Genomic DNA, 23,578 nt, shown 5'->3' with positions numbered 1-23,578 from the left:
TCAACCACCCATTTATACTAATCCAATATTCCTACCACATCCCCACCTGTCCCTATATTTCCCTACCACCTACCTATACTAGGGGCAATTTATAATGGCCAATTTACCTACCAACCTGCAAGTCTTTTGGCTTGTGGGAGGAAACCGGAACACCCGGAGAAAACCCACGCAGACACAGGGAGAACTTGCAAACTCCACACAGGCAGTACCCAGAATTGAACCCGGGTCACTGGAGCTGTGAGGCTGCGGTGCTAACCACTGCGCCGCCCAAAAACAAAAGCGGGATACCAATATATACTCACTATCATAGATATGGCCACTCAGTTCCCAGAGGCATTCCCTTGAGGACAACTACTGCTAAGGTAGTGGCTGATAGCGTCATGAATATCCCCATGATTTGGATAAAGGGCTAGAATTTCTTTTGTTTGCCGCTGGGATTCACCTAATGAGTCAACAGGTTTTAGTCCTTTTGAATTAGTTTACGGACATGAGATAAGAGGTTTTTGGAACAGAGGGACGAATCTTCTGTGCTAGATTGTGTATCTGTGTTCCAGGAACGGCTCACAAGAGCCTAAAAAGTGGCTCAGGAACACCAAAGCTTCCCAAATAACTATGAAGAAATGGGCAGACAAGCATACTAAGACCTGAACATTTCAACCAGGGGATGAGGTGTTAGTATTACTGCCTTTACAGGGTGAACCGCTGAAAGCAAGGTTCAGTGGTCCATTTAAAGTAGTCAAGAGAATTGGCAAAGTGAATTATTTGATTGATACCCCAGAAAAAGAATCGGCTGTGTTATATCAATATGTTAAAACATTATCATTCCTGGAGGAGGATAAGCAAGCACAGGTATGTCAGGTAGTAGGGACAGTGAAAGATAAAAGGGAGAGTGAGGATGAGGCAGAAGGAAGCCTTGGCCATTCTCAAATTGAACCTCCTACTATCTGGTTAGCTAACACTGAATTGCTAGGGCGATTGGACATTATGCTTTCATATTTAGACGCAGACCAACAAGATGACCTAACAAGGCTACTCACAGCATTTGAGAGAGTCTGTATGGATAAGCCAGGATGTACAACCTTAACCAAATATGATGTGGATATAGGGGAACCCGTTCCTATAAAACAATCTACTTACTGCTCAAGTCCAGAGAAACAGGCCCAGGTAAAAGCAGAAATCTAATATATGCTGGAGAACCAACTAATAGAACCCAGTCAAAGCAGCTGGAGTTCACCAGTAGTATTAGTGCCTAAACCGGACAGTTCAATTAGACTCTATATAGACTACAGAAAAGTTAATACAGTAAACAAAGACAAACTCCTACCCAATTGCACACTTGGAACAACTGGGGGTCTTAGTTCAGAAGGTTGCAGTCGGCTGATTTGGTGATAAACTTTGTGATAGAATTTAAAAACCAAAATGCCAGACTATTCCGATGGAGTTTACTATTATAACCTTTATCACTTAAGGGTGAATGAGTAAGAGTGTGAAAATGTGTTTTAAAATGTTTTATCTTCTGTTTTTCCCACACTTTGTAATGAAATGCATTTAAAAATGATGTTTCATTCCACCAAGGGTGGAAGTGTGCTGAAGGTGTTTGTTTTTTTGTTAAAAGACTTTTTTTTTGAGGAATTCATAGTCAAAGTGAAGAAATGTTGAACCAGTCCCCCCCCCTCATCTCATCTGCTTCCTTCTTCAAAAATGAGCAAGTAATCAGTCCAAGTGTTTTTTTTTTGGTCTGCAACAGAGCTCTGAATTTTTAAAAATCCCTCTTTTTTTCCAGTTAACAGGTGTGTGTGTGTATATAGGGTGGCACAGTGGTTAGCACCGCAGCCTCACAGCTCCAGGGACCCGGGTTCGATTCTGGGTACTGCCTGTGCGGAGTTTGCAAGTTCTCCCTGTTACCGCGTGGGTTTTCGCCGGGTGCTCCAGTTTCCTCCCACAGCCAAAGACTTGCAGGTGACAGGTAAATTGGCCGTTGTAAATTGCCCCTAGTGTAGGTAGGTGGTAGGAAATATGGGATTACTGTAGGGTTAGTATAAATGGATGGTTCTTGGTCGGCACAGACTCGGTGGGCCGAAGGGCCTGTTTCAGTGCTGCATCTCTAAAATAATAAAAAGTGTGTGTGGGGCTAAGGTAAAAAGGGGACTTTAAAATTTCAATCTGTGTGTTTACACTTTACTTCATTATTGGATAAGACTTATTTTATAATAAACTGATAATTTTGTTGTTCATTAAAAGAAACCTGGTTAGTATGTACCATTCTAGGAAAAATAGAGTATATGATTGACCATACCAGTAAGTGGGAAAATGTAAAAATATATGTTGTGACCTGTGGAGAAGTGGGACTAGAATAAACAGTGCACTCCTCCTGCCTCGGGCGTAACAATATACTTGCAGTGGAGGGGAGGACAGTGAAGGTTCACTAAATTGGGGCCCTGGGATGAGGGGTTGTCCGAAGATGAGAGGTTGAGTAAATTGGGCCTATCCTCTCTGGAGTTTAGAAGAACGAGAGGCAATTTCATTGAAACATACAAGAGTCTGAAGGGGCTGGATAGGGTATACGCAGAGATCGTTTCCACTGGTTGGGGAAGCTAAAACACGAGAGCATAGTCTCAGGATAATGGGGCGACCATTTAGGACTGATGAGGAGAAATTACTTCACTCAAAGGGTTGGAATTCTCTACCTCAGAGGGATGTGGATGCTCCGTCATTGATGCATTTAAGGTTGGGACAGATAGCTTTTTGGTGTCTCGGAATCAAGGGATATGATGAGCCAGAGATCAGCCATGAGAAAACCCACGCGGTCACAGGGAGAACTTGCAAACTCCGCACAGACAGTACCCAGAATTGAACCCGGGTCCCTGAAGCTGAGAGTCTGCGGTTCTAACCACTGCGCCACTGTGCCGCACAGAAGGCAGCCATCCAACGCATCAAGTCCACGCCGGCTCTCCATGGAGCAGTGTTCTGTTACCTTTCACTTTTCATTTGGATGTATTCACTAATGCATTCCCTCCAATTCCAGCAAAGAATTTACTTCCCCAGTTTAACTTGTATCTTGATTTGTACGTTATGTATTTGTGTGCTGACAATTCATTAATAACTAATTTCAAAGTAGAAGGCCTCAGGAACATGAAACACCCCATGAAACAGCAGCCCGAACTTTCTGCTACAAGTTTAATTTATATTTGCAGTGCAAAAGCAGCAAATTCTTACACTCAGTTGTCAGCGAGCTCCTGTTTGTGCGAGGCCAACACCACAAATCATCCAGCAATTTGCAGTGATTCAGAACTCATGGCACATCTCTTCCTCATCAAATTGCTGGGCTTTTAAACATTATTTTTGCTGCATATGCTAGGCTATTGCTCCTCTAACACCAACGTTTTCTGCATTCTCCCATTGTTGGAGGGATGGCCTTCAGACATCTACATTCCATGCTCTGCAATATCTTCCTGAAACTCCTTTGCTATAAAACACACCTGTTTTATAGTGGGCGGCACAGTGGCGCAGTGGTTAGCACCGCAGCCTCACAGCTCCAGGGACCCGGGTTCGATTCCGGGTACTGCCTGTGTGGAGTTTGCAAGTTCTCCCTGTGTCTGCGTGGGTTTTCTCCGGGTGCTCCGGTTTCCTCCCACAAGCCAAAAGACTTGCAGGTTGATAGGTAAATTGGCCATTATAAATTGTCACTAGTATAGGTAGGTGGTAGGGAAATATAGGGACGGTGGGGATGTTTGGTAGGAATATGGGATTAGTGTAGGATTAGTATAAATGGGTGGTTGATGTTCGGCACAGACTCGGTGGGCCGAAGGGCCTGTTTCAGTGCTGTATCTCTAATCTAACCTCTGGTGAAGCTTTTGGTCCCCTTTCCAAATAGCTCCTTTGGCTCAAATTCTTTTGACTATACATCTGAAGCACTATATAAATGCAAATTGTTGTTGTACCAGCCTCTCATGCAACTTTATCAAGGTCATCCTTGAAGTTTAGATAGAATGAATGTTACGGTATTCTAATGTCCACAAGGTCATTAAAAAGAAAGTCAAGGAGATTGCCCAGGCAAGAACTTCCCGTTCTGAAACCACCCTCTACAACGGGGAGGCCAAGCAGACTGGGTAACCACTTTGCAGAACACCTCTGTTCAGTCCACAAGTGTGACCCCGAGCTTCCAGTTGCCTGTCAATTTAATTCTCCACCTTCCTCCCACTCTGACCTTTCTGTCCTCAGCCTTCTGAGTGTTCCAATGAAGCTCAACACAAGCTTGAGGAACAGCACCTCATCTTTTGATTAGGCACTTTACAGCCTTCCAGACTCTACATTGAGTTCAGCAATTTTAGGTCATAATTTCTGTTCTGATTTTGTTTCTTTTATCTTTGCTGGTTTGTTTTTCTCCCCACTCTCATTTCTTTCGCACAGCAGCAAGATAGGATCCTGCCATTCATACCGCCTCTGGACACCTTTGTTTCTTTACTTGTCCCATTTACCACTCCCTTTGGCCTTGCACCATGAATTCTTTTGTCATTTAATCTCTCCTGCCCTCCACCCTATCACAGACATTCCCTTTTGTTACTTTTTCCCAGCCTCCACCTTTCACTTTCTCAAAACCTATTACATTTCTAACTTTCCCCAGTTCTGATGAAAGGTCACAGACCTGAACGGTTCACTGTTTCTCTCTCCACAGATGCTGCCAAACCTGCTCAGTCTTTCCAGCATTTCTGTTTTTAAGTTACAAATGGACATAGAATGATCTGCATAGGAGGCCGACATTTGGCCCATTATGCCTGTCCCGGCTAAAGTTTCAGCCCGTGTAGGATGTGTTCTCATCCAACATGTGGCAGTAATTACACTTGCAATCGTCAGATAATCTTATGATTCATACACCTTGCCCATTAGGTCATGTGCTGCGGTTTAGAAATGGCCCACCACTGCTTTTTCAAGGCAACAAATGTGGAAAATAAAGGGGGTTCCCTCGATACGGTTGCATGTTTGAATATGGAAAATAAATTGACAAACTTGATTGTTGAAAGAAATGACGAAGCTTGGACAATAAGCTTCTCTCATTCGCTCACATGAAGAGTGGGCAATATACTTTTGTACATATAGGTTAATTGAATTATTTTTCAGTGCAATGAGCAATGCTGCATTCAGATGATATATTAAATGGAAGTCAAATCTGCCTGCTTATAGAAGATTCCCCAATACTTCAGACACAGCCTGACCAACATTTATCCTTCAATCAACACTACTGAAGCAGAACAATTAGTAATTTATCTCACTTTTGCTTTTAAGACACTACTGCATGCAATCTTCAGCCATAATTCTTCACATTAGTGACAATGCCTCAAAGATAGCATATGAATGCAAGTTTCTTCTCTCTGTACCCATGTAATTTGAAGCTACTTTGAGGTATTAAAGCTGACATTGCCTTCCACATCACTAATTCAAATTCTTGGCTATTTTAACCATAATTTAAAACAGTAGTGAGCTGCAAAAAAAAAAACTCAAGTCTACGGACACAGGAAAATTAGTAATTTAGTTTTCACACCTCAGCATTACCCAAATTGGCTAAATTTTAAATCAAACTACAAAGTGAAGACTATTACATAAAACTCACTCAAGTTTTCAGGTGTTCTTGATAGCTCTGATTGAGCAGTGAAGGGATTGTTCGCCAGTGAGACAAATAGGTCATCTAGAGCCAGATCTTGCTTTTGGGATATTCCAGGTGAATTTTTGGTGACAGTATCTGCTACCTGCAGAAGAAAATCATTCACCAATAAATATGCATTTGGTCCTCAGTGAGCGAGTGAAGCCAGTTGGAGCCTTAGACAAGTTGTGCATTGTAATGGATAATACTCCTCTATGGAGCTAAAATACATAATCTGAATTACAGTTAACTCACTTGCCCCAAATAAATGCCCTTTCCACATAAGGTGCACGTTCAGGAGAGATTTGGTGTAAATGTTTTGGCTAATCTATCCGATTATGTACATCAGCAATGAGAAGCCTTCAAGGAGGCAATAGCTTGGGCACAGACCGCACACATTTGCTCAAGGGGGATAAAGGAAGGGCATCCAATGTCAGAGCTTCCTGATTGACTAAAAAAAAAATTAAACAGAAAAATGTTAGGCTCATAACACAGTAAAGAACCAAGCTTAAAAAAAAGTGCAGAGCGCTGAACAGGGAAGTAAGAGGAAAATGACAAGACTAGCAGATAACACAAATGGGAAGTCTTCTTTAAACAAATAGTAAAAAGGTGGTCGGGAAGAAGGGTGGGGTTAATTAGTGATCGAAAAGCAGAAGGCATGACTGGAGCATTGAATGAGTATTTTGCACCTCATCACAGTAAAGGAAGTGGAGTAGAAATTGGATAGGATGAAAGCAGATTAAAAAAGGGGAGGTACTTAAATGCCAGCAGTGCACAAAGTAGAAAAGTCACTTAGCCCATATGGACTGTATCCAAAAAAAAAACAAGAAATGCTGGAACCACTCAGCAGGTCTGGCAGCATCTGTGAAAAGAGAAGCAGAGTTAACGTTTTGGGTCAGTGACCCTCTTCGGAACTGACAAATATTAGAAAAGTCACAGGTTATAAGCAAGTGAGGTGGGGTGGGGCAAGAGATAACAAAGGAGGTGTAGATTGGACCAGGCCACATTGCTCCATGACCTTTTGGTCAGCTAAGGCAAACAATATGTTAATGGTGTGTTGAAAGACAAAGCATTAGTAAAGATTAGGTGTTAACGGACTGAATATTGAACAGCAGCAAGTGCAAACCTGAAAAAAAACAGTGGTTAAGCAAACTGAACAAACTAAGATGAAATGAAATAAATGCAAAAAAAAAAAAGATTGTAAAAAACGTAAAAAAGAAAAAACAAAAAATGAAAGAAAATGGGGAGCTGTCATGCTCTGAAATTATTGAACTCAATGTTTAGTCCGGCAGGCTGTAGTGTGCCCAATTGGTAGATGAGATGCTGTTCCTTGAGCTTGCGTTGATGTTCACTGGAATACTGCAGCAATCCCAGGACAGAGATGTGAGCAAGAGAGCACGGGGTGGGGGGGGCGGGGGAAGTGTTGAAATGGCAAGCAAGCGGAAGCTCAGGGTCCTGCCTGCGGACTGAGCGGAGATGTTCTGCAAAGCAGTCACCCAGTCTGCGCTTGGTCTCCCCAATGTAGAGCAGATCACATTGTGAGCAGCGAATACAGTATACTACATTGAAAGAAGTACAAGTAAATCGCCGCTTCACCTGAAAGGAGTGTTTGGGGCCTGGGATAGTGAGGAGAGGGGAGGTAAATGGGCAGGTAGTACACCTCCTGCGATTGCAGGGGAAGGTGCCATGGGACGGGGACGAGGTGGTGGGGGTAATGGAGGAGTGGACCAGGGTGTCGCGGAGGGAACTATCCCTTCGGAATGCTGACGGGAAGGGAGGGGAAGATGCAACCAGAAGTGGCATCACGCTGGAGGTGGCGGAAATGGCGGAGGATGATCCTTGGGATATGGAGGCTGATGGGGTGGAAAGTGAGGACAAGGGGAACCCTGTCACGGCTCTGGGAGGGAAGGGGTGAGGGCAGAAGTGCGGGAAATGGGCCGGACACGGTTGAGGGCCCTGTCAACCACAGTGGGGGGCAATCCTCGGTTGAGGAAAAAGGAGGTCATATCAGAAGCACCGTCATGGAAGGTAGCACCATCAGAGCAGATGCGTTAGTGACAGAGAAACTGGGAGAATGGAATGGAGTCCTTACAGGAGGTCGGGTGTGAAGAAGCGTAGTCGAGGTAGCTGTGGGAGTCGGTGGGCTTATAATGGATATTAGTAGACAACCTATCCCCAGAGATAGATTGGACTGTATCCAAGGCTGCTGAGGGAAGAATACAAATAGTGAAGGCTTTGACTACAATCTTTCAATCCTCCTTGGATAAAGCAGGTAACTACAGGCCAGTCAGCTTCAAAGAACAATACAGCACAGGAACAGGCCATTCGGCCCGCCAAGCCTGCGCCGATCTTGATGCCTGCCTAAACTAACACCTTCTGCACTTCCGGGGCCCGTATCCCTCTATTCCCTTCCTATTCATGTATTTGTCAAGATGCCTCTTAAACATCGCTATCGTATCTGCTTCCACCACCTCCCCTGGCAGCCAGTTCCAGGCACTCACCACCCTCTGTGTAAAGAACTAGCCTTGCACATCCCCTCTAAACTTTGCCCCTCGCACCTTAAACCCATGTCCCCTAGTAACTGACTCTTCCATCCTGGGAAAAAGCTTCTGACTATCCACTCTGTCCATGCCGCTCATAACTTTGTAAACCTCTATCATGTCGCCCCTCCACCTCTGTCGTTCCAGTGAAAACAATCCGAGTTTTTCCAACCTCTCCTCATAACTAATGCCCTCCAGACCAGGCAACATCCTGGTAAACCTCCTCTGTACCCTCTCCAAAGCCTCCACGTCCTTCTGGTAGTGTGACGACCAGAATTGCACGCAATATTCTAAGTGTGGCCTAATTAAGGTTCTGTACAGCTGCAGCACGACTTGCCAATTTTTATACTCTATGCCCCGACCGATGAAGGCAAGCATGCCGTATGCCTTCTTGACTACCTCATCCACCTGCGTTGCCACTTTGTGACCTGTGGACCTGTACGCCCAGATCTCTCTGCCTGTCAATACTCCCAAGGGTTCTGCCATTTACTGTATACCTCCCACCTGCATTAGACCTTCCAAAATGCATTACCTCACATTTGTTCGGATTAAACTCCATCTGCCATTTCTCCACCCAAGTCTCCAACCGATCTATATCCTGCTGTATCCTCTGACAATCCTCATCATTATCTGCAACTCCACCAACCTTTGTGTCGCCTTCAACCTACTAATCAGACCAGCTACATTTTCCTCCAAATCATTTATATATACGACAAGCAGCAAAGGTCCCAGCACTGATCCCTGCGGAACACAACTAGTCACATCCCTCCATTCAGAAAAACACCCATCCACTGATACCCTCTGCCTTCTATGAACGAGCCAGTTCTGTATCCATCTTGCCAGCTCACCTCTGATCCCGTGTGACTTCACCTTTTGTACCAGTCTGCCATGCGGGACCTTGTCAAAGGCTTTGCTAAAGTCCATATAGATAACATCCACTGCCCTTCCTTCATCAATCATCTTTGTCACTTCCTCAAAAAACTCAATCAAATTAGTAAGACACGACCTCCCCTTCACAAAACCATGCTGTCTCTCGCTAATAAGTTTGTTTGTTTCCAAATGGGAGTAAATCCTGTCCCGAATAATCCTCTCTAATAGTTTCCCTACCACTGACGTAAGGCTCACCGGCCTATAATTTCCTGGATTATCCTTGCCACCCTTCTTGAACAAAGGCACAACATTGGCTATTTTCCAGTCCTCTGGGACCTCACCTGTCGCCAATGAGGATGCAAAGATTTCTGTCAAGGCCCCAGCAATTTTTTCCCTTGCCTCCCTCAGTATTCTAGGGTAGATCCCATCAGGCCCTGGGGACTTATCTACCTTAATGCTTTGCAAGACACCCAACACCTCCTCCTTTTTGATAATGATATGACTGAGACTATCTGCACTCCCTTCCCTAGGCTCATCATCCACCAAGTCCTTCTCTTTAGTGAATACTGATGCAAAGTACTCATTTAGCACCTCGCCCATTTCCTCTGGCTCCACACATAGATTCCCATCTCTGTCCTTGAGTGGGCCAGCCCTTCCCCTGGTTACCCTCTTGCTCTTTATATATGTATAAAAAGCCTTGGGATTTTCCTTAATCCTGTTTGCCAATGACTTTTCATAACCCCTTTTAGCCCTCCTAACTCCTTGCTTAAGTTCCTTCCTACTGTCTTTATATTCCTCAAGTGCTTCATCTGTTCCTGGCCTTCCAGCCCTTACAAATGCTTCCTTTTTCTTTTTGATTAGGCTCACAATATCCCGTGTTATCCAAGCTTCCCGAAACTTGCCAAACTTGTCTTTCTTCCTCACAGGAACATGCTGGTCCTGGATTCTAATCAGCTGACATTTGAAAGACTCCCACATGTCAGATGTTGATTTACCCTCAAACAGCCGCCCCCAATCTAAATTCTTCAGTTCCTGCCTAATATTGTTATAATTAGCCTTCCCCCAATTTAGCACCTTCACCCGAGGACTACTCTTATCCTTATCCACAAGTACCTTAAAACTTATGGAATTATGGTCACTGCTCCCGAAATGCCCCCCCACTGAAACTTCGACCACCTGGCCGGGCTTATGCCCCAATACCAGGTCCAGAATGGCCCCACCCCTAGCTGGACTATCTGCATACTGTTTCAAGAAGCCCTCCTGGATGCTCCTCACAAATTCTGCACCATCCAAGCCCCTAGCACTAAGTGAGTCCCAGTCAATACAGGGGAAGTTAAAATCACCCACCACCACAACCCTGTTACCTTTACATCTTTCCAAAATCTGTCTACATATCTGCTCCTCTACCCCCTGCTGGCTGTTGGGAGGCTTGTAGTAAACTCCCAACATCGTGACTGCACCCTTCCTATTCCTGAGCTCCACCCATATTGCCTCGCTGCATGACCCCTCAGAGGTGTCCTCCCGCAATACAGCTGTGATATTCTCCTTAACCAGTAATGCAACTCCCCCACTCCTTTTACATCCCCCTCTATCCCGCCTGAAGGTTCTAAAGCCTGGAACATTTAGCTGCCAATCCTGCCCTTCCCTCAACCAAGTCTCTGTAATAGCAACATCATATTTCCAAGTACTAACCCAAGCTCCAAGTTCATCTGCCTTCACATCTGTGATGGGGAAACTTTGAGATAATCTGGGACAAAATCGTCACTTGAAAGAATATAGGTTAACAAATGACAGCTAACATGGATGTTAAGGGCAAAGTGTGTGCCAGACACAAGTTTTTGATGACGTAACAGAAAGGGTCGATGAAGGTAGTGTCATTAGTGTGTATATGAAATTTCAGAAGTTGATAAAAGTGCCACAAAATATGCTTGTGCACAAAGTTGAAGCTCATGGAATTACTAGGGCAGTGTAGATACAAAATTGGTAGAGAAAGCAGAGAGTAGTGGTAAATCGATATTTCATGCTGGAGGGAAATATATAGTAATGACCTACAGGGACATTAGGACCAGTGCTCATTAATATAGTAATGACCTTGACTTGGGTATAGATGGCATAATTTTTAAGCTTTCAGCTGACACAAAGCTTAGAAATGTATTAAACAGTGAGGATAGTAGCAGACTTCAGGAGGACACAGACTTGAGAAATGGAAAAACGCATGCAAGAAATTTAATGCAAAGAAGTGTGAAGTGGTCTGTTTTTGGAAGAAACAATGAGGAGAGGCAATGCAAGTTAAATGGTACAATTTTAATAGGGGTGCAGGAACAAGGAGACTTGGTGGTTCCTATGCACAAATTTTTGACGGCAGCAGGGCAAGTTGATGAGGACCTACAATGGATCCTTATCTTTATAAAGGGGTATAGAGTGCAAAAGCAAGGAAGATATGGCAAACCTTTATAAATCACAGATTCGGCCCCAACTGGAGCAGTGTGTCCAATTCTAGACACACACTGAACATACTTTAAAAAGGATGTCAAGGCTTGAGAGGATGCAGAGAAGATTTACCAAAATGGTACCAGGGATAAGAATCTTGAGGATAGACTAGAGAAGTTGGGATAGTTCTCCTTAGAGCAGAGGTTCAGGTGACATTTAGTAGGAGGTACTCAAAATTATTAGCAGTTGGCTAAGACTGGAAAGGGAGAAACTTGGAGGGCTGGTGACCAGAGGACACAGATTCAAAGATAACTGGCAAAAAAGCCAGAAGGAGGGGGAAAAGAATTTTTTTCACATGCAGGGAGTTGTGGTCTGGAATTTGTTGCCTGAAAGGGCACTGGAAACAGATTCAATAGTAACTTTCAAAAGTGAATTAGTTAAGTACTTGAAAAGGAAGAAATCTGCAGGGCTATGGGGAAAGTGGGATTAACTGAATAATTCTGCTAACAGCCGGCAAACATGATGGGCCAAATGGCCATTCTGTACTGTATGATTCAATGATTATTAAAAAAAATTATGTTTACTAACTTCTTCTGCCAACTGATCAACAGCCTTCTGAAGCGGTTCTTTTTTCTTAGAGACACTCTGTTTATTCAGAAGTGCTGCACTTTGAGCTTTGTCCTTTTGCTGTCCTCCCATATGCATATATGGAGTCTGCAACTTACTTTCAAGAAGACGCCTATTTATCAATGGCATTTCAGCTGATTCCTGAGAATAAACATTTTTATCTTGGGTTAATACTGCTAACTATGAAGATACCATTTGCATCATTAGCGAGACACTATTCTAGTGTATTTATTAATATAATACAACTAATTCTAATTACTATCCTTCACAAATGTGATTAAAAAAAGATTTCTTACCTCTCCAAGTGATGAAAAATGTGTTTCCTCAGTTGGATCTCTAACTGGAGTGCTGAACCTGCAAGATCAAAACGCTTAAATTAAAGCAAAAGCAAAATACTGCTGATGCTGAAATCTGAAATAAAAACAATGTGCTAGAAATACTCAGGTCAGGCAGCATCTGTGGGGAAAGAAGCAGAGTTAATGTTTCAGGTCCGTGACCTTTCATCAGAACTGGCAAAGGGTAGAAATGTATTAGGTTTAAAGCAAGTGAAGGGGGAGGCTGGTGGGGAAGAGAACAAAAGGGAAGGTGTGTGATAGGGCAGAGGGCAGGAAAGATTAAATGACAAAGATGACATGGGACAAAGACAAAAAGAGTGTGTTAATGATAGTGGTGAAAGACAAAGTATTAATCCAGAGAGCATTAATGGCAGAATAATGAGCAGCTCTGTCCAAAAGCACAACATGAAAAACCAAGTTTAAGGCAGGCACATGGTTAAAAAATTAAATTAAATTTAAATAAAATTTTAAAAAATTAAAAAGGCCACTCATGCTCTGAAATTGTTGAACTCAATGTTGAGTCCAGAAGACTGTAGAGTGTCTAATCGAAAGATGAGGCGCTGCTTCCTCAAGCTTACGTTGATGCCCACTAGAACACTGCAGCAGGCCAAGGACAGAAATGTGGGCATGAGAGCAGGGTGGTGAGATGAATTGGCAAGCAACCAGAAGCTCGGGGGTCATGCTTTCATACTGAGCAGAGGTATTCCACAAAGCGGTCACCCAGTCTGCGTTTGTTATCCCCAATGTAGAAGTGACCGCATTGTGAGCAACAAACACAGTATACTAAATTGAAGAAAGTACAAGTAAATCACTGCTTCACCTGGAAGGAGTGTTTGGGGTCTTGGATGGTGAGGAGGTAAAAGGGCAGGTATTACACCTCCTGTGATTGCATAGGAATGTGCCAGAGATAATGGAGGAGTGTGCCGGGGTAATGGAGGAGTGGATCAGGATGTCACGGAGGGAACAATCCCTTCGAATGCTGACAAGGGAGGAGAAGATGTATTGGAGGTGGTGGAAATGGCTGAGGATGATCCTTTGGATGTGGAAGCTGGTGGGGTGGAAAGTCAGGACAAGGGGAACCCTGTCACAGTTCTGGGAGAGAGGGGAAGGGGTGAGAGCAGAAGTGCAGGAAATAGGTCAGACACAGTTAAGGGCTCTGTCAACCACCGTGGGGGGAAATCCTCGGTTTAGGAAAAGGGAAGACATGTAAGAAGCGCTGTTATGGAAGGTTGCATCCTAACATCATTCGCTGCTCACAATGCGGTCGCCTCTGCAATGGGGAGACCAAACGCAGATTGGGTGACCACTTCGCGGAACACCTCTGCTCATTCTCAAAGCATGACCCCGAGCTTCCGGTTACTTGCCATTTCAGCTCACCACCCTGCTCTCATGCCCACATTTCTGTCCTTGGCCTGCTGCAGTGTTCCAGTGAATATTACCTAATCTTTCGATTAGGCAGTCTACAGCCTTCCAGGCCCAACATTGAGGTCAACAATTTCAGAGTGTGACTGGCCATTTTTTTTTTCCTTTTTTATCATTTTTTTTAACCATGTGCCTGCCTTAAACTTGGTTTTTCATGTGCTTTTGGACAGAGCTGCTCATTATTCTGCCATTAACACTCTCTCTGGACTATTTCTTTGTCTTTCACCACTAACATTAACACTCCCTTTGCCTTTGTCGCTTGAATTAAGGGACGATTTCTACTCCTAGTTCTCCAGGTTGAATTGAACCTTAAGTGAAAGTGAAATCAGAAATTAAATAAAATGTGAACAAACTCCCAATGTTCAAGCTTACAGTACTTTGGGCAAGTTAACATTTACAGTGACCTCTTCTCAGTAACTGACTCCAGTTCATTCCACTTGGATTCCAGCTCAAATTTCATCCTTCACTTTGCATCTACCCATGAACACCGATCAGATATTCAACTGTCCTTGAACTACTGTTCTCAATTTTAGTAAATCCACTCTTCTCTACCCGTGTCACCACATGCATGCTCTCCAACCCTCTTCAGTAGCACTGACTCACATAATCTTGGAAATATTCTGGTCCTCAGTTCCACATCTTTGCCCATCATATTGGGTCATTTAAGTAAAAAAAAAAACCAATCTTTTCTAGTAACAAGGGGTAGAAAGACAAAACCTTTCAATTCACTCTCCCCCTTATTTTCTAATCAAATTCCTCCCAATTGCATCCCAGACAGATTTTCACTATTCAGACCAATCCAAATGGCCTGCCTTCAGCAAGTCCTCTTTGCCTGTCTACACTTGCACTCCAAATTAATTCAGAGCTCAAAACAAGTTCTTCTGCTGCTGCCAGATGGTTTTTTATGCCATAAAGGTTCCCCGATACATTAGATCTCTTGTCCTATCTCTGCTGCTGTTATCCAGCTGACCTCTACACTGGCCTATTACCTCCACTCACTTTCATCAAGAACAGCATCCGAGATAGCGGCCACCTCGGTTTCACCACTTCAAGTAGAAATCTCTCATCTCTCCCACTACCACCAAAATATCAAAATGAATATTTCAATATCAATTTAACTTTCATACAGCTGCACTTACTACTGAAATTATTTTGCATACACAATTATTTTAGTCATTGGATTTACAGGGATCTTATGCAAGGCTCATTGTGCCGCTGATTGTAATTCATTTTTTTTGTTTGCCCCGTACCTGTCCGCTCCGATTTCTCTCAAGTCGGCTCGGTCATCAAAAGGCTCATTTTATTCTAGGGAGATATTGGTGGCAACTAGAGAAAATTTGGCTCTAGTTGTGTATCAACCTCCCAGGGGATTAGGAATATACAACAGGAGTGAGCCAATCAAGCTGATTACCTGTTGTGTGGATACAAAATGCTCATTTTGAAGTAAAGTTTTAGAAAGGTGATTCATATATTGCTAAGAAAATATTATTTGAGATTGCAAGTTAAAATGAGTATTTTCAACATGTTAAATTTAAGTACTACAAACCTTATTAACCAAGTCATATTTTTCCCCAGGTTTAAGATGCATGACTGATGAGAACATTGCCAAGTTCCACTAATTTTCCATGCAACATATTGCATGTTAGCCTCAATGTTTACAGTATTTATCAGGAGTACCTTTCAATAAATTGCATGCTGCATCTAATCAATTGTATTTGAATCAAAATGGGTAATGATTAAAATCAGCAATTTATTTTCCATGTCAGCAATCTGTTGCATGGTTTATAATTTTCAAATACTACCTCTAGACTTGACTATCCCAATGTTCTCCTGGCTGACCTTCCATTTTCCACACTAAAACTCAAGTTCATCCAAACTCTTCAATTCCCTCCATGACTTCGCCCCTCCCCATTCCGAAAACCTTCTGAGACCTCTGCACTCCTCCAATTTCGACCTCTTGCACAGCACCAAGCTTAAAGGCTCCACCATTGGCGGCTGTCCCTTCAACTGCCAAGGCCCAAAGCTCTGACGTTCCTTCTCAACCTCTGTACCTCTCTCTCCCCTTAAAACCTACCTCTAACCAAGCTTTTGATTATCTATCCTAATATCTCATGTAGCCCGATTTATTTGATTAAGCACTCGTGAAACGTGGATTCATTTTACTAAGTTAAAGGTGTCACATAAATGCAAGAAGAAAATCAGAAAGCTGTATCCTAAATATCAATTAAGCATCAAATAAACCAAAATAAAATTTTTTTTAAACTGACATCAGGAGACTGGCTTTTCCAGAGTTGTATTTGTTAAAAATCACACAAAAAAAATAGTGCAGGAGGACTCCAATTTGAGTCACTTTTCTTTTGTTCAGTTAATTGACTATAAACAGAATCAGTTTGCGTAAATGACTATTCAAAGAGAACTCTGTGCATCTGGTACAATTTTAAGATGGTCTTATTTGAACAAATCACTTGGGAATAGATGCAATTGTTAACCAACCGTTGCACAATTTCCCTCCATTTAATGACTTCAATTTGAACATTGTTCAAATATCTTGAGCATTGCACATCTTGTAGGCTCTAGCTAATGTAACTTCCATCATTACTTTTGACATACACTTTTAGAATTGATGCTTTTTAAAAAAAAAAAGCAGGATGTAGTGTTATGAAAGTGCATCCATTTAAAAAAACTTTTTTTTAGGACTCGTGTTTAAAAATTGCGGAAATTGATTCATTTGGAAGACTGATGAGATTCCATAGATGCTGGACTTAAAAAAAAAGGTAACTGGAAGAACTTGGCACTTGGTTTAAAAACAAGTCCTTACTGAAGTTTTATGACTTACGCTAAGTAAACATCAGGAGCCTTGGTGACCAGGGGAGTTGTTTACGGAGAAGTGACATGTCAAGATTTATGGTGGTCAAGAGTTGGTTTAGTTTTGGATCAGTTGGGGGTATGCCTGCTAACAGAGAAGCCACCAGCTCATTCTTTTTCCACCTCTGAGAAACGCTTAGAATCCCGTTTGATAGCCGAAACCCCTGATGCAGTGATTCTCCTGGAAAGCCTGCCAGAATAATCCTCAACGTCGCCTGAAAAGAACTACTCCAAAAAGATCCCAGTGGCAGCTGTCTATGCATATTTGGACGCCAGATTACAAAAGGGTCATTTGGGAAAATTCCATATCTTATCCTTTTTCCTTCAAGAATTAACAAGTATTTGGCCAAAGTATTTTTGTTTTGTCTTTTTTGCAAAAGAGATCTCTGCAGAGAAAACTTATTTATTTTTTCTTTAACCGGTATGCGTGTTGGGTTAATTTAGAAGGGAGCTTTCATATTTTAACCTGTGTGTTAATAAGCTTTGCATCTTTATAAGTCTAGTTTTCTAATAAATTAATAATTTTGTTGTTCATTAAAGAAACCTGGTTGGTGGATTTTATTCTGAAATCAAAATAAATGAAGTATATAATTGGCTGTATCAGTAACTGGGTAAAACAATTAAATATATGTTGTGATCCGTGGAGAAGTGGATCTAGAGAAAGACAGTGTACTCTTCCAGCCTCGGTTGGAACGGTAGTCTACATTGGTTGATGTTTACCATTACTGTTCAAAACAAAATTTGAAGGTTCTACCTTCAAGATGTATTCATTACACATGAATAATGCTTTCTTGGGCAAGGCACCTGTTGAAATGTGCCCCCAATAAGGGTTGAAAGAAGAAAGGTGACAGAAAAAGCTGACAAAATATACAACAAACAGAATCAAAACTGTTTCAGAATTAGATTTTGAAATAAAAAAAGGTTGCTTTCTGTTCTGAGAAAAAAAGCAATCTCAAAATACAATAAAGAGCACCAATTAAGCCACTAAATCAAGAAAGCAGCCAAATGCAAATTCAGGCTTGCCAAGATAAATCTTGTGCAAAACACAACCAATCTAGACTACATCCTTTTGTTTCAAAATGTTGTAAGATGAAGGTTCCATTAACTAAAATATGCAAGATGTGCAATTATCATTGGATGCAAGGATATTATTTGACTGGAAAAATAACATACCTTCCAGTACACTGCAGTTTTGATGTACTTGGATCATTAAAGCTTCTTGTAATGCTCCCTATACCACTGTCACCTTTTTCTGAACTTCTTGTACATAGTTCTTCAGGCCCTATCAAAAATACAGAAAGAAAAGTTATGCTTCAAATCCTTGCTCATTGCAGAATGGATTATTCCAGTCAAAGTAACAAATTAAACCAAACTCGCCAGGCATAGGACATTTTTCATGTGCTTATATAAAAAGGAGCTAATTTCAAGTTACACATTGAGTATTAAAATTTGTGCTTTCTTGCATTCAATTTTTCTTTTTTTTTTTAAGATAAATGCATACTGTACTCCGTGCTAAGGGAGCATGCAATTGGCAGACAGCCTTCCTCCAATGCTGGTCTGCAATCAACTGAAATGAAAGACAACATGGAAAATATAGCAAAGCAAGATGTTGTGGTAGGTCTATTTAATTACAGCTTTAGATTAACAATTCCCTGAAACATCAAGAACATTTTTTTTTATTCATTCATGGGATGGAGGCGTCGCTGGCCAGGCCAGCATTTATTGCCCATCCCTAATTGCCCTTGAGGTGGTGGTGCTGAGCTGCCTTCTTGAACCGCTGCAGTCCATTTGGGGTAGGTAAAGCCACAGTGGTTAGGAAGGGAGTTCCAGGATTTTGACCCAGTGACACTGAAGGAACGGCGATATAGTTCCAAGTCAAGATGGTGTGTGACTTGGAGGGGAACTTGCAGGTGGTGGTGTTCCCATGTATTTGCTGCCCTTATCCTTCTAGTTGGTAGAGGTCGCGGGTTTGGAAGGTGCTGTCTAAGGCGCCTTGGTGCGTTGCTGCAGTGCATCTTGTCGATGGTACACACTGCTGCCACTGTGCGTCGGTAGTGGAGCGAGTGAATGTTTGTAGATAGGGTGCCAATCAAGCAGGCTGCTTTGTCCTGGATGGTGTCGAGCTTCTTGAGTGTTGTTGGAGCTGCACCCATCCAGGCAAGTGGAGAGTATTCCATTACACTCCTGACCAGTGCCTTATAGATAGTGGACAGGCTTTGGTGAGTCAGGAGGTGAGTTACTCGCCTCAGGATTCCTAGCCTCTGACCGGCTCTTGTAGCCACGGTATTTATATGGCTACTCCAGTTCAGTTTTTGGTCAATGGTAGCCCCTAGGATGTTGATAGTGGGGGATTCAGTGATCGTAATGCCATTGAATGTCAAGGGGAGATGGTTAGATTCTCTCTTGTTGGAGATGGTCATTGCCTGGCACTTATGTGGCGCGAATGTTACTAGCCACTTATCAGCCCAAGCCTGGATATTGTCCTGGTCTTGCTGCATTTCTACACGGACTGCTTCAGTATCTGAGGAGTTGCGAATGGTGAACATTGTGCAATCATCAGCAAACATGCCCACTTCTGACCTTATGATTGAAGGAAGGTCATTGATGAAGCAGCTGAAGATGGTTGGGCCTGGGACACTACCCTGAGGAACTCCTGCCGTGATGTCCTGGAGCTGAGATGATTGACCTCCAACAACCACAACCATCTTTCTTTGCATTAGGTATGACTCCAACCAGCGGAGAGTTTCCCCCCTGATTCCCATTGACCTGAGTTTTGCTAGGGCTCCTTGATGCCATACTCAGTCAAATGCTGCCTTGATGTCAAGGGCAGTCATTCTCACCTCACCTCGAGTTCAGCTCTTTTGTCCATGTTTAAACCAAGGCTGTAACGAGGTCAGGAACTAAGTGGCCTTGGTGGAACCCAAACTGAGCGTCAGTGAGGTTATTGCTAAGCAAGTGCCACTTAATTGTGCTGTTGACGACACCTTCCATCACTTTACTGATGATCGAAAGTATACTGATGGGCCAGTAATTGGCCGGGTCAGATTTGTCCTGCTTTGTGTGTACAGGACATACTTGGGCAATTTTCCACATTGCCAGGTAGATGCCAATATTGTAGCTGTAATGGAACAGTTTGGCTAGGGGCGCAGCACATTTTGGAGCACAAGTTTTCAATACTATGGCTGGAATGTTGTCAGGGCCCATAGGCTTTGCAGTATCCAGTGCCTTCAGTCGTTACACAGAACTTTTATAAAGCTCTGGCTAGACCACAACTAGAGTACTGTGTTCCATTCTGCTCACCACACTTTAGGAAGGATGTGAGGGTCCTTGAGAAGGTGCAGAGGAGATTTACCAAAATGGTTCCAGGGATGAGGGGGAATGTGAGTAAGAGCTTATTACATGGTGAGTGGTAATGACCTGGAACTCGCTGCCTACGAAGGTGGTGGAATCAGAAACAATGATTTCAAAAGGAAACTGTAGGAGCACTTGAAGGAAATAAACTTGCAGGGCTATGGGGATAGAGCAGGGAAGTGGGACCAACTGGATTGCTCTGGAGTGCATGGACTCAATGGGCCAAATGGCCTCCTTCTGTACTATAATGACTGACATGGATCAGACCACAACTAGTGCTCATAAATACAAGATTGCCACTAACTAACAGGGAATTCTGAAGAAACTGCTTTATTCAGAGTGATTAGAATGTGAAACTCACTACCACAAGGAGTGGTTGAGGTGACTTGTGTAAATACCTTTAAAAGGAAGCTGGATAATCATAAGAAAGGCATAGAAGAGTTTGTCATGGGGCGGGAGAGAGGAGGATGCTGGTGTAGAACATGAAGACCAGCTTGGACCTGTTGGGCCGAATGGCCTATTATTTTTGTGCTGTCCATTGTAAGCCTATGCAATTTGTCTCCTCAAGAAGCAAAGATAATAATTATGCCTTAAGTAACAAAACTACTTTCAAATGCAAAAAGACAAGCAAATTAAAATGTGGTCAGGGAATAGAAAGGTCACTGATTTTTTTGTTTAAAGAAAATACTTATCAAAAATAAAAGTTCAAGCAAACTAAATCTTTTTGTAAATTAACTTTTCAGAATAAAAATACAAAATATGAACACAAAAACATAATTCCTGCCAACAAGTATTAACTTTGCCCTAATATCTCTATGTGACATGGTGTCAATCACCAAAAGCTTGGTCAAAGAGGTTGTTTTAAATGAGCATCTTAAAAGAGAGGAAGAGAGGTGGAGATGGAGAGGCTTATGGAGGAAATTCCAAAGCTTAGGCCCTTAGCAGCTGAAGGCACAACCCACCAATGGTGGAGGGGTTCAAAGTCAGGATGCTCAAGAGGCTAGAATTAGAGCAATACAGATATCTCAGAAAGTTGTAGGTCTGGAGATTAGAGATAGGAGGGGCAAAGGCCAATGAGGGATTTGGAAACAAGTGCAACAAATCTCAATTCTAGACAGTGAGAAAAAAGAAACTTACAGGAATAAATACAAAATGCTGGAAATGCTCAGCAAGTTCTGACAGCATCTAGGCAGAGGGAAACAGAGTTCATGTTTCAGGTCGATGACCTTTCATCAGAAATCAAGTTCCGAAACTTAAACTATTTCTCTTTCCACAGATGCTGCCAGATCTGAATATTTCCAGCATTTTCAGTTTTATTACAGAATTCCAGAATCTGCAGTATTTTGCTTTTACATTAGAGGCAAATTACAGGAATTGCTGCCTGGTGTAATCTGCATCTTTTCTGAACCTACCTGGTAGTGCTGCAGAGTGAGTGTAAAATATGCTGCTTTTATAAGCTTCTTCTGAAGCTGGTTCAAAAGACAACGGTGGCATAGTTGGTAGAAGATCAAGGACCTATAAAAATGCAATACATTCTCATTAATTAAAAAACCAAGCAATTTTCTTTTTTGGTGAAGGGGAGTAGAAATTGACAATGCTTCTGAATCACAGTAAATCACAACTACATGAAGAGACCCTTATGAATTAGGTGAAGGCAATATAACAGATGAACTGACAGGCTTGAATAGATCACAATAGTCCTGTTAAGATTACTAGATGGCAAGTAACGTCGTCTTCAATTCATGATTCATTTTTTGCCTTGTCCAGCTGTCTTATTTCACTCATTTTATTCTATGTCAATATAATAGGGTGTCAAAAAAGTGTAATTTGGAGGAGGAGGAAGCATTCCAGTTTAGATCTGTTTTTCTTAAACTTGTCCATCACTTCTGGAAGAGTCAATGTCATGCAGGCCTCCACCTGCCAAGAATGAGGCACATTAATTTCACCACATGGACATTAAACTTCAACTTGTTGCTGGGAAGAAAAGAGGGCCTATTACAAAGAAATACCAGGCCCCTAGCCGGAAAAACATTTTTGCATACCAGAAGACAGTGTTGGAGCAAAAGGAACCAGTCCTTGCTTCCAATACACAGAACAGACGTGGTCAGACCGGTTTAGTCAGATGACTAACTGGCTGTTGCAAAGTTTTGAACTGAGTTTTAAATTGGAGAAATAGGTGTTTGAAGACCAAAAGCTGCAGGCTTGAGAACATCTTTCTCCTGTCTGCTCCAATCTCTTTCTCACCAGCTTTGGAATCCACTGAAGACACATGAACCCCAAGAGAGAAAACTGTCCTACTGTGAACAAGGTTTAAGAAGAATACTGGGCCCCAACAGAAAGCAAGAATTACCTACAAGCAAGGACTCTACAGTGAGCTCGAAGAACTGTAACAGACTCTTCAGATATTGCCTCAAATCTCTCCACTTTATTTTTTCTTCTGCTCTTTTCTGTCTGTTTGCATGTGCCTATCGCATATGCATGCTAGCATAGGGTGCAGCACGTATCCATAGGCGTTAACCGAATTAGAGTTGAAATTTTAATAAATATCATTTTTCTTCTTTAAACCCAAGAAAGCCTGTTTGTGCTCATTTATTTGCCTTATAATTGGAAAGCAGTGAACAAGGATTCACCAAGGGGGCACGCAAAACATGGTGTGTTTAAAATAAAACCCTGTTACAGTAAGACTAGATGAAGGCTGAGGGGGACACCTAGACATCTTTCTCACCTGGTCGTAACAGTCAAGAATGAGAAAAGACCACTAAATCCATCAAGCTTGTCTCAAGACTTCAACTTGCTTAGCCTAGCACTGAAACTTACAGCGCAGGCAGCCATTTGTCTCATCATGCATGTATTGGCTCTTTGAAAGCTGTCCGATTTAGTCCAACGTCCTAACCATTTCCCCACAGCCCTGCAGATTACTCAAGTACATGTCCAACTGCATTCTGTATTCGCAATATCTCTCTCTACTTAACAACTATTTTGAATAATCTCCCAGATATCACCCTTTGAGCAAAAAAAAAGAGCACTACATCTGGCCCTATTAACATGAGTCTTAAATGCCAAAGTTTTTATATCCTGCAGGCGATGTCCCTTCTCGCACATCTTTCTAGGCTACTAATTTGAATTTGCTCAATCTTTCCTCACATCAACACTTCATACACATTTTATATTTGGATTCAATTATGAAACACATGATGGATTCTCCTGTCACTTTGACAGATGCATTCAGCAAGGAGACTGGATGTTCATTGTAGATTGGCGTCACCTCATAGGGCCGTAACAAATTCATGTCCGGAAAAATGCGACACGGACTGCAAAATGCATCTAGTTGCTTTATGTGATGCCGATACATTGTCCATATCACTCAGCCATAGAGAAGTGATGTGACAACCACTGTCTGGTGGACTTTGATCTGTATTTTGAGACTCCATGCTCTTTCCAAAGCCTGTGGGCGAGCCTGTTGCATGTTGCGCTCGTTTTTGCCAGGCAATAACCAATTT

The 23,578-nt window shown here is 42.4% G+C and overlaps 1 protein-coding gene and 1 non-coding gene across 4 annotated transcripts in view; both read right to left on the bottom strand.

Moving 5' to 3' along the window:
- Positions 1-23,578, bottom strand: part of haus6 (HAUS augmin-like complex, subunit 6) — an 81,520-nt gene that overhangs the window by 16,515 nt on the left and 41,427 nt on the right. For all 3 annotated transcript variants that reach the window (XM_068030484.1, XM_068030486.1, XM_068030485.1), the window contains 5 exons: positions 21,491-21,593; positions 17,901-18,009; positions 12,402-12,459; positions 12,067-12,246; positions 5,609-5,744 (listed from right to left, as the gene is read on the bottom strand). In XM_068030484.1, coding sequence (XP_067886585.1) covers positions 5,609-5,744; positions 12,067-12,246; positions 12,402-12,459; positions 17,901-18,009; positions 21,491-21,593 — 586 coding nt within the window. The remainder of the gene's footprint in view (positions 1-5,608; positions 5,745-12,066; positions 12,247-12,401; positions 12,460-17,900; positions 18,010-21,490; positions 21,594-23,578) is intronic.
- Positions 15,096-15,227, bottom strand: LOC137369503 (small Cajal body-specific RNA 8). The gene has a single exon (XR_010974956.1). It is a non-coding gene; the product is annotated as a small Cajal body-specific RNA 8 (non-coding RNA).

The sequence above is a fragment of the Heterodontus francisci genome, chromosome 4 (assembly GCF_036365525.1).
Source record: "Heterodontus francisci isolate sHetFra1 chromosome 4, sHetFra1.hap1, whole genome shotgun sequence".
Taxonomy (NCBI): Eukaryota; Metazoa; Chordata; class Chondrichthyes; order Heterodontiformes; family Heterodontidae; genus Heterodontus; species Heterodontus francisci.
The sequence above is the reverse complement of the archived record's forward strand: the minus strand, read 5'-3'. Positions and strand labels throughout refer to the sequence as shown.